The sequence below is a fragment of the Salmo trutta genome, chromosome 20 (assembly GCF_901001165.1).
Source record: "Salmo trutta chromosome 20, fSalTru1.1, whole genome shotgun sequence".
In the NCBI taxonomy this organism is placed as follows: Eukaryota; Metazoa; Chordata; class Actinopteri; order Salmoniformes; family Salmonidae; genus Salmo; species Salmo trutta.
In genome coordinates, this window is record NC_042976.1 from 1,949,067 (window position 1) to 1,965,814 (window position 16,748).

The following is a 16,748-nucleotide window of genomic DNA, read 5'->3' on the forward strand; positions in this document are numbered from 1 at the left end:
TCTAATATAGTTCTAATATAGTTCTAATATACACTGAGTAGTATAGTTCTAATATAGTTCTAATATACACTGAGTATTATAGTTCCAATATAGTTCTAATATAGTTGTAATATACACTGAGTTTTATAGTTCTAATATAGTTCTTATAGTTCTAATATAGTTGTAATATAGTTATAATATAGTTCTAAAAGTTCTAATATAGTTGTAATATAGTTCTAATATACACTGAGTATTATAGTTCTAATATAGTTCTAATATACACTGAGTATTATAGTTCTAATATAGTTGTAATATAGTTGTAATATAGTTGTAATATAGTTCTAATATAGTTCTAATATAGTTCTAATATACACTGAGTAGTACAGTTCTAATATAGTTCTAATATAGTTCTAATATACACTGAGTATTATAGTTCTAATATAGTTCTAATATACACTGAGTATTATAGTTCTGATACAGTTCTAATAGTTCTAATATAGTTCTAATATAGTTATAATATACACTGAGTAGTATAGTTCTAATATAGTTCTAATATAGTTGTAATATAGTTCTAATAGTTCTATTATAGTTGTAATATAGTTCTAATATACACTGAGTATTATAGTTCTAATATAGTTGTATTATAGTTCTAATATAGTTGTAATATAGTTCTAATATAGTTCTAATATAGTTCCAATAGTTATAATATAGTTGTAATATAGTTGTAATATAGTTCTAATATAGTTCTAATAGTTCTAATATAGTTCTAATATAGTTCTAATATACACTCTCAGTATTATAGTTGTAATATAGTTCTAATAGTTCTAATATAGTTCTATTATAGTCCTAATATAGTTCTAATATAGTTCTAATATACACTGAGTAGTATAGTTCTAATATAGTTCTAATATAGTTGTAATATAGTTGTAATATAGTTGTAATATAGTTGTAATGTACTTCTAATATAGTTCTAATATAGTTCTAATATAGTTCTAATATACACTGAGTAGTATAGTTCTAATATAGTTGTAATATAGTTCTAATATAGTTGTAATGTAGTTGTAATATACTTCTAATAGTTCTAATATAGTTGTAATATAGTTGTAATATAGTTGTAATATAGTTCTAATATAGTTCTAATATAGTTCTAATATACACTCTGAGTATTATAGTTATAATATAGTTCTAATATAGTTCTAATATAGTTCTAATAGTTCTAATATAGTTCTAATATAGTTCTAATATACTCTGAGTATTATAGTTCCAGTATAGTTCTAATATAGTTCTAATATAGTTCTAATATACTCTGAGTATTATAGTCCTAATATAGTTCTAATATAGTTCTAATATAGTTCTATTATAGTTCTAATATACACTGAGTATTATAGTTCTAATATAGTTCTAATATACACTGAGTAGTATAGTTCTATTATAGTCCTAATATAGTTCTAATATAGTTGTAATATACACTGAGTATTATAATTCTAATATAGTTCTAATATACACTCTGAGTATTATAGTCCTAATATAGTTATAATATAGTTCTAATATAGTTCTAATATAGTTGTAATATACACTGAGTATTATAATTCTAATATAGTTGTAATATACACTCGGAGTATTATAGTTCTAATATAGTTCTAATACACACTGAGTAGTATAGTTCTAATATAGTTCTAATATACACTGAGTAGTATAGTTCTAATATAGTTCTAATATAGTTGTAATACACTGAGTAGTATAGTTCTAATATAGTTCTAATATAGTTCTAATATACACTGAGTAGTATAGTTCTAATATAGTTCTAATATACACTGAGTATTATTGTTCTAATATAGTTATAATAGTTCTAATATAGTTCTAATATAGTTCTAATAGTTCTAATATAGTTGTAATATACACTCTGAGTATTATAGTTCTAATATAGTTCTAATAGTTCTAATAGTTCTAATATAGTTCTAATAGTTCTAATATACACTGAGTATTATAGTTCTAATATAGTTCTAATATAGTTCTAATAGTTCTAATATAGTTCTAATATAGTTCTAATATACACTGAGTATTATAGTTCTAATATAGTTCTAATAGTTCTAATATAGTTCTAATATAGTTCTAATATACACTGAGTAGTATAGTTCTAATATAGTTCTAATATAGTTCTAATATACACTGAGTATTATAGTTCTAATATAGTTCTAATAGTTCTAATATAGTTCTAATATACACTGAGTATTATAGTTCTAATATAGTTCTAATAGTTCTAATATACACTGAGTAGTATAGTTCTAATATAGTTCTAATATAGTTGTAATATACACTGAGTAGTACAGTTCTAATATAGTTCTAATATAGTTCTAATATACACTGAGTATTATAGTTGTAATATAGTTGTAATATACACTCTGAGTATTATAGTTCTAATATAGTTCTAATATAGTTCTAATAGTTCTAATATACTCTGAGTATTATAGTTCTAATATAGTTCTAATATAGTTCTAATAGTTCTAATATACTCTGAGTATTATAGTTCTAATATAGTTCTAATATAGTTCTAATATAGTTCTATTATAGTTCTAATATACTCTGAGTATTATAGTTCTAATATAGTTCTAATATAGTTATAATATAGTTCTAATATACACTCTGAGTAATATAGTTCTAATATAGTTCTAATATAGTTCTAATATACACGGAGTATTATAGTTGTAATATAGTTCTAATATAGTTGTAATATAGTTCTAATATACACTGAGTATTATAGTTCTAATATACACTGAGTATTATAGTTCTAATATAGTTCTAATAATTCTAATATAGTTCTAATAGTTCTAATATAGTTCTAATATAGTTCTAATATACACTGAGTATTATAGTTCTAATATAGTTATAATATAGTTCTAATATACACTGAGTAGTATAGTTCTAATATAGTTCTAATATAGTTCTAATATACACTGAGTATTATAGTTCTAATATAGTTCTAATATAGTTCTAATATACACTGAGTAGTATTGTTCTAATATAGTTCTAATATAGTTCTAATAGTTCTAATATAGTTCTAATATAGTTCTAATATACACTGAGTAGTATAGTTCTAATATAGTTCTAATATAGTTCTAATATAGTTCTAATATAGTTCTAATATAGACTGAGTAGTATAGTTCTAGTATAGTTCTGTATAGTTCTAATATAGTTCTAATATAGTTCTAATATACACTGAGTATTATAGTTCTAATAGTTCTAATATAGTTCTAATATACACTGAGTAGTATAGTTCTAGTATAGTTCTAGTATAGTTCTAATATAGTTCTAATATGCACTGAGTATTATAGTTCTAATATAGTTCTAATATAGTTCTAATATACACTGAGTAGTATAGTTCTAGTATAGTTCTAGTATAGTTCTAATATAGTTCTAATATAGTTCTAATATACACTGAGTATTATAGTTCTAATAGTTCTAATATAGTTCTAATATACACTGAGTATTATAGTCCTAATATAGTTCTAATATAGTTCTAATATACACTGAGTAGTATAGTAGAATATATATTACTCGTTAGTGTCTCTCCTTCATACTGTACGTCCTGTCTCCTGTCCTCCAGAGGAACGAGTACATCTTCTCGTTGGTGGAGGAGGAGTCAGACCGGCTGCTGATTGGTCTGCTTGTCTCTCAGGAGAGGCTCCACTTCCTGTTCCAGGGTCCGACAGGCAGGAAACGGATCACGTTTAAGGAAGTGCGGCTGGCGGACAACCACTGGCACACAGTGGTGGTGGCCGTCACCGGGCGCTATGCTACACTCAGAGTGGACTGCGGTACGGCCCTGGAGCTGTGAGTCTCACACACACACACACACACACACACACACACACACACATACACACACACACACACACACACACACACACACACACACACACACACACACACACACACACTACGACACCCTTGTTTAAATGAGGGTTTTTGTTCTCCCCCCAGGGTCTATGAGAAGCCTTTCCCCAGTGATCTCTGCACCGCCCACTCCAGGTTCTACATCGGCAGCAGGAGACGGTGGAAAGGGATGTTCTCTGTGAGTTTCTCTCTTCGTCCTCCTGCATGCTTAAGTCTGGTCCCTTCCTCTCTCTATGGCAGATGGTCTGTTACTAACTCTCTCTCTCTCTCTCAGGGTCTGTTACTAACTCTCTCTCTCTCAGGGTCTGTTACTAACTCTCTCTCTCTCTCTCTCTCAGGGTCTGTTACTAACTCTCTCTCTCTCTCAGGGTCTGTTACTATCTCTCTCTCTCTCAGGGTCTGTTACTAACTCTCTCTCTCTCTCAGGGTCTGTTTACTAACTCTCTCTCTCTCTCAGGGTCTGTTACTAACTCTCTCTCTCTCTCTCTCTCTCAGGTCTTTTACTAACTCTCTCTCTCTCTCAGGTCTGTACTAACTCTCTCTCTCTCTCTCAGGGTCTGTTTACTAACTCTCTCTCTCTCTCTCTCTCAGGGTCTGTTACTAACTCTCTCTCTCCTCTCAGGGTCTGTTACGTAACTCTCTCTCTCTCAGGGTCTGTTACTAACTCTCTCTCTCTCTCAGGGTCTGTTACTAACTCTCTCTCTCTCAGGGTCTGTTACTAACTCTCTCTCTCTCTCAGGGTCTGTTACTAACTCTCTCTCTCTCTCTCAGGGTCTGTTACTAACTCTCTCTCTCTCTCTCAGGGTCTGTTACTAACTCTCTCTCTCTCTCAGGGTCTGTTACTAACTCTCTCTCTCTCTCTCAGGGTCTGTTACTAACTCTCTCTCTCTCAGGGTCTGTTACTAACTCTCTCTCTCTCTCAGGGTCTGTTACTAACTCTCTCTCTCTCAGGGTCTGTTACTAACTCTCTCTCTCTCAGGGTCTGTTACTAACTCTCTCTCTCTCTCTCTCTCAGGGTCTGTTACTAACTCTCTCTCTCTCTCAGGGTCTGTTACTAACTCTCTCTCTCTCTCTCTCTCTCAGGGTCTGTTACTAACTCTCTCTCTCTCTCTCAGGGTCTGCTGCGACAGCTGGTTCTGTTGCCTGGGTCAGATGCCACCTCCCGGGTTTGTCCCTCTTCAGACCCCGGACTGGCAGTCCTCTCTGTCCCTCAGGCCCTGCTCACCATGCCCATCACACCCACTGGGAATGACATAGTCCCTCTGTATCCTTATGGTGAGTAGAGATTATATACTACCCTCTATCCTCTGTATCATTATGGTGAGTAGAGATTATATACTACCCTCTACCCTCTGTATCATTATGGTGAGTAGAGATTATATACTACCCTCTATCCTCTGTATCATTATGGTGAGTAGAGATTATATACTACCCTCTATCCTCTGTATCATTATGGTGAGTAGAGATTATATACTACCCTCTATCCTCTGTATCCTTATGGTGAGTAGACCTGTGGATGGTTTTGCGTTGAGCTCTCCAAAACAATCACAATCTTCCTGGTGGATGATTCTCTCTGTTCCTCCATGACTGGCTGGGTTTGGATTTGTTTAATAACTGTAAATAGTTGGGTTGTGATGGTATGGTGAACAGGGTAACTGTATCTGTGATTTGAGTCAGTGGTTGTGACAGTGATGTAAAGGGGTCGGGTGTTTCATGTGTCTCTCTGTGAAAACACAGCGATGAGACCGGCTTGTTGTGTATACTGCCATTCTCCTGATAGACGTGGGGCAGGTTCAAATTACCTGGTCCGTATATAAAGTGCATTCAGAAAGTATTCAGACCCCTTTGACTTTTTCCACATTTTGACACTCCATCATGACAAAGCAACATTTAAAAAATAAAAAAAAATGTTGCAAATATAAACTGAAATATCACATTTACATAAGTATTCAGAACCTTTACTCAGTATTTTGTTGAAGCACCTCTGACAGTGATTACAGCCTCGAGTCTTCTTGGGTATGACGCTACAAGCTTGGCACACCTGTATTTGGTGAGTTTCTCCCATTCTTCTCTGCAGATTCTCTCAAGCTCTGTCAGGTTGGATGGGGAGCGTTGCTGCACAGCTATTTTCAGGTCTCTCCAGAGATGTTCGATCGGGTTCAAGTCCGGGCTCTGGCTGGGCCAGTCAAGGACATTCAGAGACTTGTCCCGAAGCCACTCCTGCGTTGTCTTGGCTGTGTGCTTAGAGTCGTTGTCCTGTTGGAAGGTGAACCTTTGCCCCAGTCTGAGGTCCTGAGTGCTCTGGAGCAGGTTTTCATCAAGGATCTCTCTGTACTTTGCTCCATTCATCTTTCCCTTGATCCTGACTAGTCTCACAGTCTCTGCCGCTGAGGCCACTGTGTTCTTGGGGACCTTCTATGCTGCAGAAATGTTTTGGTACCCTTCCCCAGATCTGTGCCTCGACACAATCCTGTCTCGGAGCTCTACAGACAATTTCTTCGACCTCAAGGCTTGGTTTTTGCTCTGACATGCACTGTCAACTGTGGGACCTTATATAGACAGTTGTGTGCCTTTCCAAATCATGTCCAATACATTTAATTTACCACAGGTGGACTCCAATCAAGTTGTAGAAACATCTCAAGGATGATCAATGGAAACAGGATGCACCTGAGCTCAATTTAGAGTCTCATAGTAAAGGGTCTGAATACTTACGTCAATAAAGTATTTCTGTTTTTTATTTTATACATTTCCAAACATTTCAAAAAATCTGTTTTATCTTTGTCATTATGGGGTATTGTGATGTCATTATGGGGTATTGTGATGTCATTATGGGGTATTGTGATGTCATTATGATGAGGAGGAAATAAGGCTGTAACGTAATTTTTCTTTTGAGGTGAAAAAGTCAAGGGGTCTGAATACTTTACGAATGCACTGTATTTGGGCAGTAACTATAGGGCTCTGGGGCACTATTTATTGAATATTGTGTCGTTTGGGACCCGGACATTGTGCAGGCTTTAACAGAAAGAAGACTATCAGAACGTTACTCTACGTGACGTCAGGACATAGCTATCGGATCCAAAACTAAACGATCCCTCACTAATTGTGTATTTAAGATCTCATTTGTTCTCTTCACACTTTACTATTGTGAATAGAATCCAAGTGCAACACTTCATTCAGACAGCTTGATTGATGTGTCTTGGTCATCCTCTGAGTGTGAATATGAAATCTGTCATTGAAGACGTACTTATCTGTTTACTGCTGACGGTATGTTCATCATTAGTGATTCAGTGTGGTTTTGGCACCGCTCATCTGCCTTGGCAGAACAATGAACCGTCTTTTGTGAGAGGGCGTACGTTTTTTGATTTGGAAGCTCCCCAGCTCAACTGCAGCTAGTAAATCAAGACATCGACATGAAATACTGAGCAGCAAGGTTTAGTAGTGGCAGGACCACTGTGGAAATAAATAATAAACTTTATGCTGTTTTTATCCTCCATCATTGTTTATGTATGTAATGTCTCTATGTGGAGCAGCCTACCACTGTTACTTTAGTAAATTCATTAAAATCAATGTTTTCCACCTGTCATTCCACCTCCATATTGGTTAGGAGCTGTTATTACACCTCCATATTGGTTAGGAGCTGTTATTACACCTCCATATTGGTTAGGAGCTGTTATTACACCTCCATATTGGTTAGGAGCTGTTATTACACCTCCATATTGGTTAGGAGCTGTCATTACACCTCCATATTGGTTAGGAGCTGTCATTACACCTCCATATTGGTTAGGAGCTGTTATTACACCTCCATATTGGTTACGAGCTGTTATTGGTTAGGAGCTGTTATTACACCTCCATATTGGTTAGGAGCTGTTATTACACCTCCATATTGGTTAGGAGCTGTTATTACACCTCCATATTGGTTAGGAGCTGTCATTACACCTCCATATTGATTAGGAGCTGTTATTACACCTCCATATTGGTTAGGAGCTGTCATTACACCTCCATATTGGTTAGGAGCTGTTATTACAACTCCATATTGGTTAGGAGCTGTTATTACACCTCCATATTGGTTAGGAGCTGTTATTACACCTCCATATTGGTTAGGAGCTGTCATTACACCTCCATATTGGTTAGGAGCTGTCATTACACCTCCATATTGATTAGGAGCTGTCATTACACCTCCATATTGGTTAGGAGCTGTCATTACACCTCCATATTGGTTAGGAGCTGTTATTACACCTCCATATTGGCTAGGAGCTGTTATTACACCTCCATATTGGCTAGGAGCTGTTATTACACCTCCATATTGGTTAGGAGCTGTTATTACACCTCCATATTGGTTAGGAGCTGTTATTACACCTCCATATCGGTTAGGAGCTGTCATTACACCTCCATATTGGTTAGGAGCTGTTATTACACCTCCATATTGGTTAGGAGCTGTTATTACACCTCCATATTGTTTCCCCATACATCTAGCCACCTGACATGTACGACAATTGAATAGGCTCATCAGGATCAATTCAATTCCATGTACTTAAATTGAAATGAAATCCGACTCAATGCTCTCTCTCTCCTCCGTAACAGAGGCGGAAGTTCGTATAACCCTGGGGACCCAGCCCCCCTGTGCCAAGGCAGAGCAGGGCCAGCTGTGGTTTAACACACTGAAGAAAGGCTTGTTTCTGTGTGATGGACGACTGTGGCTGCCTCTGCTGCAAGGTGAGATTTCTGTCTGACCCGAAGTAATAGATTTCAGACCAGGAGTAGGCAACCCTGGGTTCTGCGGTGCCAAAGGCATGTCATGGTTTCAATGGGAGACCAGGTGTGAAGAATTTAACCAACTATGTTTGGTGAGGTGATTGGTGGAAGCAGATGTTAGGTAGTTTGGCTCTGGGCACACCAGGACCAAGGGTAACCTCTTCCTGGTCTAAATATTGTCTTGTGTTCAGAAATAATCACTTTATTCTATAGCCTAGATGCATCAGTGATTAACTGACTAACGCTAGTCTCTAATGCACAGAGAAAGAGCGTCTGGACTACGTTGAAGACTACCAAGACCTTTACACCAACTCCGAAACATTCGACATCGAGGTGTTCCACATCCCCTCCCAAGGACTGTTCGCTGCCACAGCCAATCGCGAGGCCAAGCCGGGCTCTGGGATCTACAAGTGGGTGGACGGGAAGTTTCAAGTGTATCAGAACATCATCACCTATGAAGCACGGGCGTGGAAGTACTTCACTGTGGGCAACAAGGTCAGTACCTGTCTAGGTGTGGTTTATGGTCAAAAGTAGTGCACTACAAAACAGAGTAGGGTGCCATTTGGGACATAACCCCCAGAATTAAAGTCATCTTAATACAACTAGTGACTAGTTTGACTTGATCAACTTTCCCAGTGGTCATGGCTCGTTGTGATGACATCATCTCAACCTGTTTATCCTGCTGGATGAAGACTCCTCAGACCAACTGTCTACGAGGGTAATGGGGAAACATGACACCGGTCGAGTCTTTCTGCTCTCGAAAAACGGAGACTGCACCCCTAGAGCAAACGCAACACAAACCCTGTGTAATGTCCACAGGTGTTCCCAGTCCCCGGCCACAGAGAGGTCTTTTGATGTGGTTATGAACCAAGGAGGAGGGAGCTGAATGCTGCAGTCGTAAATCACACATGTATAATCACAGAAATGTATTTTGTCTGATGTTATAATGATGATTTATGACTACAACCTTCCCACTTCCCCTTTAGTGTCATCTCGCAGTTAATTACAGCCAGGAGTCAGAATCCGTTTGGTTCTCCTTGTTCTTTCAATACCTGCTGCAAAAAAAGCGTACTTATCACTGGGGGGTGTGTCTGAAATGGCACCCTATTCCCTATATAAGTGCACTACTTTTGACCAGAGACCTATGGGGTCCTGGTCGAAAAAGTAGCGCGTTATATAGGGAATAGGGTGCCATTGTGGACAGACATTAGGTGTTTTCTCACTCACCGTGTTCATCTTTGATCATGCGTCAAGTTATATTTGATGTGAAGAAAGATTGTAGTAAACTTGACTGTGAATTAAGTATAATTTTCATCAGAAGATGGTCACTCAGAGTATAAAGTAAACATGAATGTATAGCGGATGTTTTTACGGCTCTTGACCAATTCTACTATTTGTGTGTGTGTCCCCCCCCCCACTGATCTTAACTTTTTTTGTACATCGTGTCCCATGACCGAAAAGAGCTTCTGGATATAAGAACAGCGTTCGTTAATCTCGATTTGTATTAAGATTTCTACTTCAAGGAGTCAGCGGCACAGAACATACTGCTCACCCTGGACCAGGCCCTAATCGCCGAAACTCGACAGAGAAAGAGACGCCGATATAGAGGCTGAAAGTGCGGGCACCCCGATGAAGCTAAGGCGGAGAGAAAATAATCCACCTCTACCCTCTTGTTCTATTGGTGAATTTACAATCACAGGAGAACAAACTGGACGAGCTCCGATCGAGACTATCCTATCAGCGAGACGTGAAGAACTGTAATATCCTATATTTCTATTTTTGGCGACGAGTATGAAGCGAGGGCCAGCCAACGAGAGCGTACAGGTCGCAGTGGTGGGTAGTATATGGGGCTTTGGTGACAAAACGGATGGCACTGTGATAGACTGGATCCAATTTGCTGAGTAGAGTGTTGGAGGCTATTTTGTAAATGACATCGCCCAAGTCAAGGATCGGTAGGATGGTCAGTTTTACGAGGGTATGTTTGGCAGCATGAGTGAAGGAGGCTTTGTTGCGAAATAGGAAGCTGATTCTAGATTTAATTTTGGATTGGAGATGTTTGATGTGAGTCTGGAAGGAGAGTTTACAGTCTAACCAGACACCTAGGTATTTGTAGTTGTCCACATATTCTAAGTCAGAGCCGTCCAGAGTAGTGATGCTGGACGGGTGGGCAGGTGCAGGCAGCGATCGGTTGAAGAGCATGCATTTAGTTTTACTTGTATTTAAGAGCAGTTGGAGGCCACGGAAGGAGAGTTGTATGGTATTGAAGCTCGTCTGGAGGGTTGTTAACAGTGTCCAAAGAAGGGCCAGAAGTATACAGAATGGTGTCGTCTGCGTAGAGGTGGATCAGAGAATCACCAGCAGCAAGAGCAACATCATTGATGTATCCCGAGAAAAGAGTCGGCCCAAGAATTGAACCCTGTGGCACCCCCATAGAGACTGCCAGAGGTCCGGACAACAGGCCCTCCGATTTGACACATTGAACTCTATCAGAGAAGTAGTTGGTGAACCAGGTGAGGCAGTCATTTGAGAAACCAAGGCTGTTGAGTCTGCCGATGAGGATGTTGTGATTGACAAAGTCGAAAGCTTTGGCCAGATCAATGAATACGCCAGATCAATGAATACGGCTGCACAGTATTGTTTCTTATCGATGGCGGTTAAGATATCGTTTAGGACCTTGAGCGTGGCTGAGGTGCACCCATGACCAGCTCTGAAACCAGATTGCATAGCGGAGAAGGTGCGGTAGGATTCGAAATGGTCGGTAATCTGTTTGTTGACTTGGCTTTCGAAGACCTTAGAAAGGCAGGGTAGGATAGATACAGGTCTGTAGCAGTTTGGGTCAAGAGTGTCCCCCCCTTTGAAGAGGGGGATGACCGCAGCTGCTTTCCAATCTTTGGGAATCTCAGACGATATGAAAGAGAGTTTGAGCAGGCTAGTTATAGGGGTTGCAACAATTTCGGCAGATCATTTTAGAAAGAGAGGTTCCAGATTGTCTAGCCCGGTTGATTTGTAGGGGTCCAGATTTTGCAGCTCTTTCAGAATATCAGCTGACTGGATTTGGGAGAAGGAGAAAGGGGGAAGGCTTTGGCGAGTAGCTGTGTGGGGCACAGGGATGTTGATCGGGGTAGGGGTAGCCAGGTGGAAAGCATGGCCAGCCGTAGAAAAATGCTTATTGAAATTCTCAATTATAGTGGATTTATCGGTGGTAACAGTGTTACCTAGCCTCAGAGCAGTGGGCAGCTGGGAGGAGGTGCTCTTATTCTCCAAGGACTTTACAGTGTCCCAGAACTTTTTTGAGTTTGTGTTGCAGGAAGCAAATTTCTCCTTGAAAAAGCTAGCCTTAGCTTTTCTAACTGCCTGTGTGTATTGGTTTCTAACTTCCCTGAAAAGTTGCACATCGCGGGGGCTGTTCGATGCTAATGCAGAACGCCACAGGATGTTTTTGTGTTGGTTAATTAAGGGCAGTCAAGTCTATATCGTCTCTCTATTCTTATTTTACTGTTACTCTTTATTTATTTATTAATTTTTTTGTATTTTTCTTTAAAATGGCACGGCACACGTGACAAATAAAATTTGATTTGATTTGATTGTCCTCCTGTCACAGATGTTCCTAGCAGTGGCTAATTCCAAGGGCCAGCCCGGCGGGGAGTGGGAGGAGTCAGTGATCTACAAGTGGAGCAGCAGGAAGTTAATGTTCCTACCTTATCAGACCATAAAGACACACAGCGCTCTGGACTGGGAGGCCTTCAGCATACAGGAACAACATTTCCTGGCTGTGGCCAATCACAGACGAGGTAAGGTATCCCCCTCCCCTGGCAAATCGCAGAACAGGTCATGTCAAAACTCTGAACTAAATGTTGTATGTGATGAACAGCTAAGAGACAACAGGGTGAGGTACAATGCAGTCTGTCTGCCAATTATAACTGTGTTGTAAACTTTGGAAAGGATTATGGGGAAAAAGGATCAAATTCCACCAATAATCCCAGGCAAAGATTGTGCTCAGCAAATTACAATACAATGTTTAAAGACCAGTAAGATTTGCCCAACCAAGAATACCTCCTTGACTACTCTCAGTCCACAGTCTCTCTGCTGGCATCACTGGACTAACAAGGGCTGTGGGGCTGCGGGCTTCTACGTGCTGGCAGAGCGCCAGCTGCTGCAGGTGTACAGGCTGATGTGGGGTTTCTCTGATATAACTGTAAGATGTCTTGTTAGATCTCATGAAAAGCAGTCCTTTATGGCCCTTTATGGGTCTTTTGAGCTTTGATCAATGAAAGAGAGGGAACACTATAACTTCACAGGATGGTAAGGGAGAGGTAGAGGTGGAGGGGAGGAGAGGGGGGAGAGGTGGAGGGAAGGAGAAGGAGAGGGGGGAGAGGTGGAGGTGGAGGGAAGGAGAGGGGGGAGAGGTGGAGGGAAGGAGAAGGGGAGGGGAGGAGAGGGGGGGAGAGGTGGAGGGAAGGAGAGGGGGAGAGGTGGAGGGGAGGAGAGGGGGGAGAGGTGGAGGGAAGGAGAGGGGGGAGAGGTGGAGGGAAGGAGAGGTGGAGGGGAGGAGAGGGGGGAGAGGTGGAGGGAAGGAGAGGGGGAGAGGTGGAGGGAAGGAGAGGTGGAGGGGAGGAGAGGGGGGAGAGGTGGAGGGAAGGAGAGGTGGAGGGGAGGAGAGGGGGGAGAGGTGGAGGGAAGGAGAGGGGGAGAGGTGGAGGGGAGGAGAGGGGGGAGAGGTGGAGGGAAGGAGAGGTGGAGGGGAGGAGAGGGGGGAGAGGTGGAGGGAAGGAGAAGGGGAGGGGGAGAGGTGGAGGGGAGGAGAGGAGAGGGGGGAGAGGTGGAGGGAAGGAGAGGGGGGAGAGGTGGAGGGGAGGAGAAGGGGGAGAGGTGGAGAGGTCTAGAGGTGGAGATGTGGAGGGAAGGGAGAGGGGGAGATGTGGAGGGAAGGAGAAGGAGAAGGGGGAGAGGTAGAGGGAAGGAGCGATGGAGGGGTGGAGGGAAGGAGAGGTGGAGGGGTGGAGGGAAGGAGCGATGGAGGGGTGGAGGGAAGGAGCGATGGAGGGGTGGAGGGAAGGAGCGATGGAGGGGTGGAGGGAAGGAGCGATGGAGGGGTGGAGGGAAGGAGCGATGGAGGGGTGGAGGGAAGGAGCGATGGAGGGGTGGAGGGAAGGAGAGGTGGAGGGGTGGAGGGAAGGAGCGATGGAGGGGTGGAGGGAAGGAGAGGTCTAGAGGTGGAGATGTGGAGGGAAGGAGAGGTGGAGGGGTGGAGGGAAGGAGCGATGGAGGGGTGGAGGGAAGGAGAGGTCTAGAGGTGGAGGGAAGGAGAAGGGGAGAGGTGGAGGGAAGGAGCGATGGAGGGGTGGAGGGAAGGAGCGATGGAGGGGTGGAGGGAAGGAGCGATGGAGGGGTGGAGGGAAGGGTGTGCACACAGATACGGGATGCAAAGAGCCACAGGAATGACAAAATCCAAGATAATCTGATCCAAATACACAAAAAAAGGTAGAAGGGCTTTCAGGTGTATGTCCTGTACGTAGCTTGTTTGACATGTGACTTTAACATTACAGTATGTGGTGTAGCGCTATTTGTTTATATTTCCGTCATCATTTCCCAATCAAAGTTTATAACGACAGATGTAGACCTATTGAATACTATTACAGAATATGCATAACATATTGCAACAATGATTTTTAATACCCTCAAACACCAAGTTAGGCATACCTAATAAATAAAATAAAAATAAAAGACAATCACTGTCAGTCGTAAATGATAATTCTTCACATTTTACCGGTGAAATGTCCAAACTGTCTTGGGGGGTATGATATAAAATGCTAACCTCCCCTGTTATTGTAATGGTGAGAGGTTAGCATGTCTTGGGGGGTATGATATAAAATGCTAACCTCCCCTGTTATTGTAATGGTGAGAGGTTAGCATGTCTTGGGGGTATGATATAAATGCTAACCTCCCCTGTTATTGTAATGGTGAGAGGTTAGCATGTCTTGGGGGTATGATATAAAATGCTAACCTCCCCTGTTATTGTAATGGTGAGAGGTTAGCATGTCTTGGGGGGTATGATATAAAATGCTAACCTCCCCTGTTATTGTAATGGTGAGAGGTTAGCATGTCTTGGGGATATGATATAAAATGCTAACCTCCCCTGTTATTGTAATGGTGAGAGGTTAGCATGTCTTGGGGGTATGATATAAAATGCTAACCTCCCCTGTTATTGTAATGGTGAGAGGTTAGCATGTCTTGGGGGGTATGATATAAAATGCTAACCTCCCCTGTTATTGTAATGGTGAGAGGTTAGCATGTCTTGGGGGTATGATATAAAATGCTAACTTCCCCTGTTATTGTAATGGTGAGAGGTTAGCATGTCTTGGGGGTATGATATAAAATGCTAACCTCCCCAGTTATTGTAATGATGAGAGGTTAGCATGTCTTGGTGAAAGGTTAAAAGGTACAGTTTGTGCTGTGGTATACAATCCCGTCTGTGTATTTTATAGGTGACAACAATCACAACATCGACAGTGTGATTTACCGGTGGAACCCAGGGACCAAGGTGTTTGAGGTGAATCAGACCCTCGAGACGTCTGGGGCCTACGACTGGGAGTTCTTTTCCGTGGGCCCATACCACTTCCTGGTGGTGGCCAACACCTTCGATGGAATATCCACCAACATCAACTCCACCATATACATTTGGCTGGGAGGAATGTTCCAGCCCTTTCAGTACATCAAGGTGAGACGCTGGTCCAGTTAGTAGCTATGAGGCATAGCGAGAGCTGCAAAATTCCGGTTGAAAGTTTCCCTGGAATTTGGCAGAAATTAAGCAATAAAATCAGAGAATCCTCCAACTGGGATTTCTGGAGAACCTGGGGGATTTGGGGAAAGTTACCAGCTAATTTGAATTCCATTTAGTTCTGGGTTTTACTGCTCAATTCACCATTTGTGCCGTTTCTCTAGAGATGTTTTTCTCTGGGACGTGTTGTCCAACTCTTTATAGTTAAAGATTCACTATGCAGAAATCGCTCCGTCATTTCCTGGTTACTAAATAGTTTGCATAATTAATAAATAGTTCCTTGTTACTAAATAGTTTGCCTAATAGTTCCCCTAATTTCAGTTTATGTAACAAAACAAGCAGTCATTTTGTAGAGAATCATTGTACCATCTAAACCGCAGCGAAATATATTTTCCCTAACCCCCCAAAAAATTGTAAATTCAGCTGTTTGAAAGTAAAAGCCACAAAAACTAAACTTCAGAACAAGGAAGTATAGAAATAGCACACCTAGAACATATCTACTGTTATTAGACTTGCTTTAAACTGCAAGCAAAGACCTACAAGTCACATTTCTATGTGAATTTGGTCAGGTCGCCCAAAAACGTTACATATTGTAGCATTAAGCGCAGTAAAGGTGGTAATTAACTACAATGACCTGAAACCATTGTGTTTACAGCTGCCTGTTCTCATTGGTTATTGCCGGGAGGCCGGCAGGCACAGAGAGGAAGAGACATGACAATACATCTAATTGATTGCTAGTTGTTATTTAGCAGTGTCAAAAGTATTCCTTATCTACTGTGAAGAACTACTGGGGATTTGGTAGGACGGCAGGCAGCTAGCCAGTAGCCAGCTAGCCAGTAGCCAGCCAGCCAGCTAGCCAACTATCCAGCCAGTAGCCAGCTATCCAGCCAGCTAGCCAGCTATCCAGCCAGCCAGCTATCCAGCCAGCCAGCCAGCTAGCTAGCCAGTAGCCAGCTAGCCAGTAGCCAGCCAGCCAGCTATCCAGCCAGCCAGCGATCCAGCTAGCCAGCGATCCAGCTAGCCAGCCAGCTAGCCTGTATCAGGAGTCTTTGGGGAGCACAGCGGTAGATGGCTGGCTGCTACTGCCTGAGTAGAGATGAGATAGATGATAGACTGGGAATAAAATAATAAGGCATCAAACAAAACAATGTAATGTACACAATACCACTGGACAGGAAAAGGCTTGCTCACTATTAAAACAATGTAATGTACACAATACCACTGGACAGGAAAAGGCTTGTTCACTATTAAAACAATGTAATGTACACAATACCACTGGACAGGAAAAGGCTTGCTCACTATTAAAACAATGTAATGTACACAATACCACTGGACAGGAAAAGGC

The 16,748-nt window shown here is 41.1% G+C and overlaps 1 protein-coding gene across 1 annotated transcript in view; it reads left to right on the forward strand.

Annotated features, from left to right (window-relative positions):
- Nucleotides 1-16,748, forward strand: part of LOC115156261 (thrombospondin-type laminin G domain and EAR repeat-containing protein) — a 50,633-nt gene that overhangs the window by 18,957 nt on the left and 14,928 nt on the right. Inside the window, exons 2-8 of the mRNA XM_029703719.1 lie at nucleotides 3,584-3,810; nucleotides 3,961-4,051; nucleotides 4,989-5,148; nucleotides 8,455-8,586; nucleotides 8,888-9,120; nucleotides 12,227-12,416; nucleotides 15,111-15,343. Of these exons, the coding sequence (XP_029559579.1) occupies nucleotides 3,584-3,810; nucleotides 3,961-4,051; nucleotides 4,989-5,148; nucleotides 8,455-8,586; nucleotides 8,888-9,120; nucleotides 12,227-12,416; nucleotides 15,111-15,343 (1,266 nt within the window). The remainder of the gene's footprint in view (nucleotides 1-3,583; nucleotides 3,811-3,960; nucleotides 4,052-4,988; nucleotides 5,149-8,454; nucleotides 8,587-8,887; nucleotides 9,121-12,226; nucleotides 12,417-15,110; nucleotides 15,344-16,748) is intronic.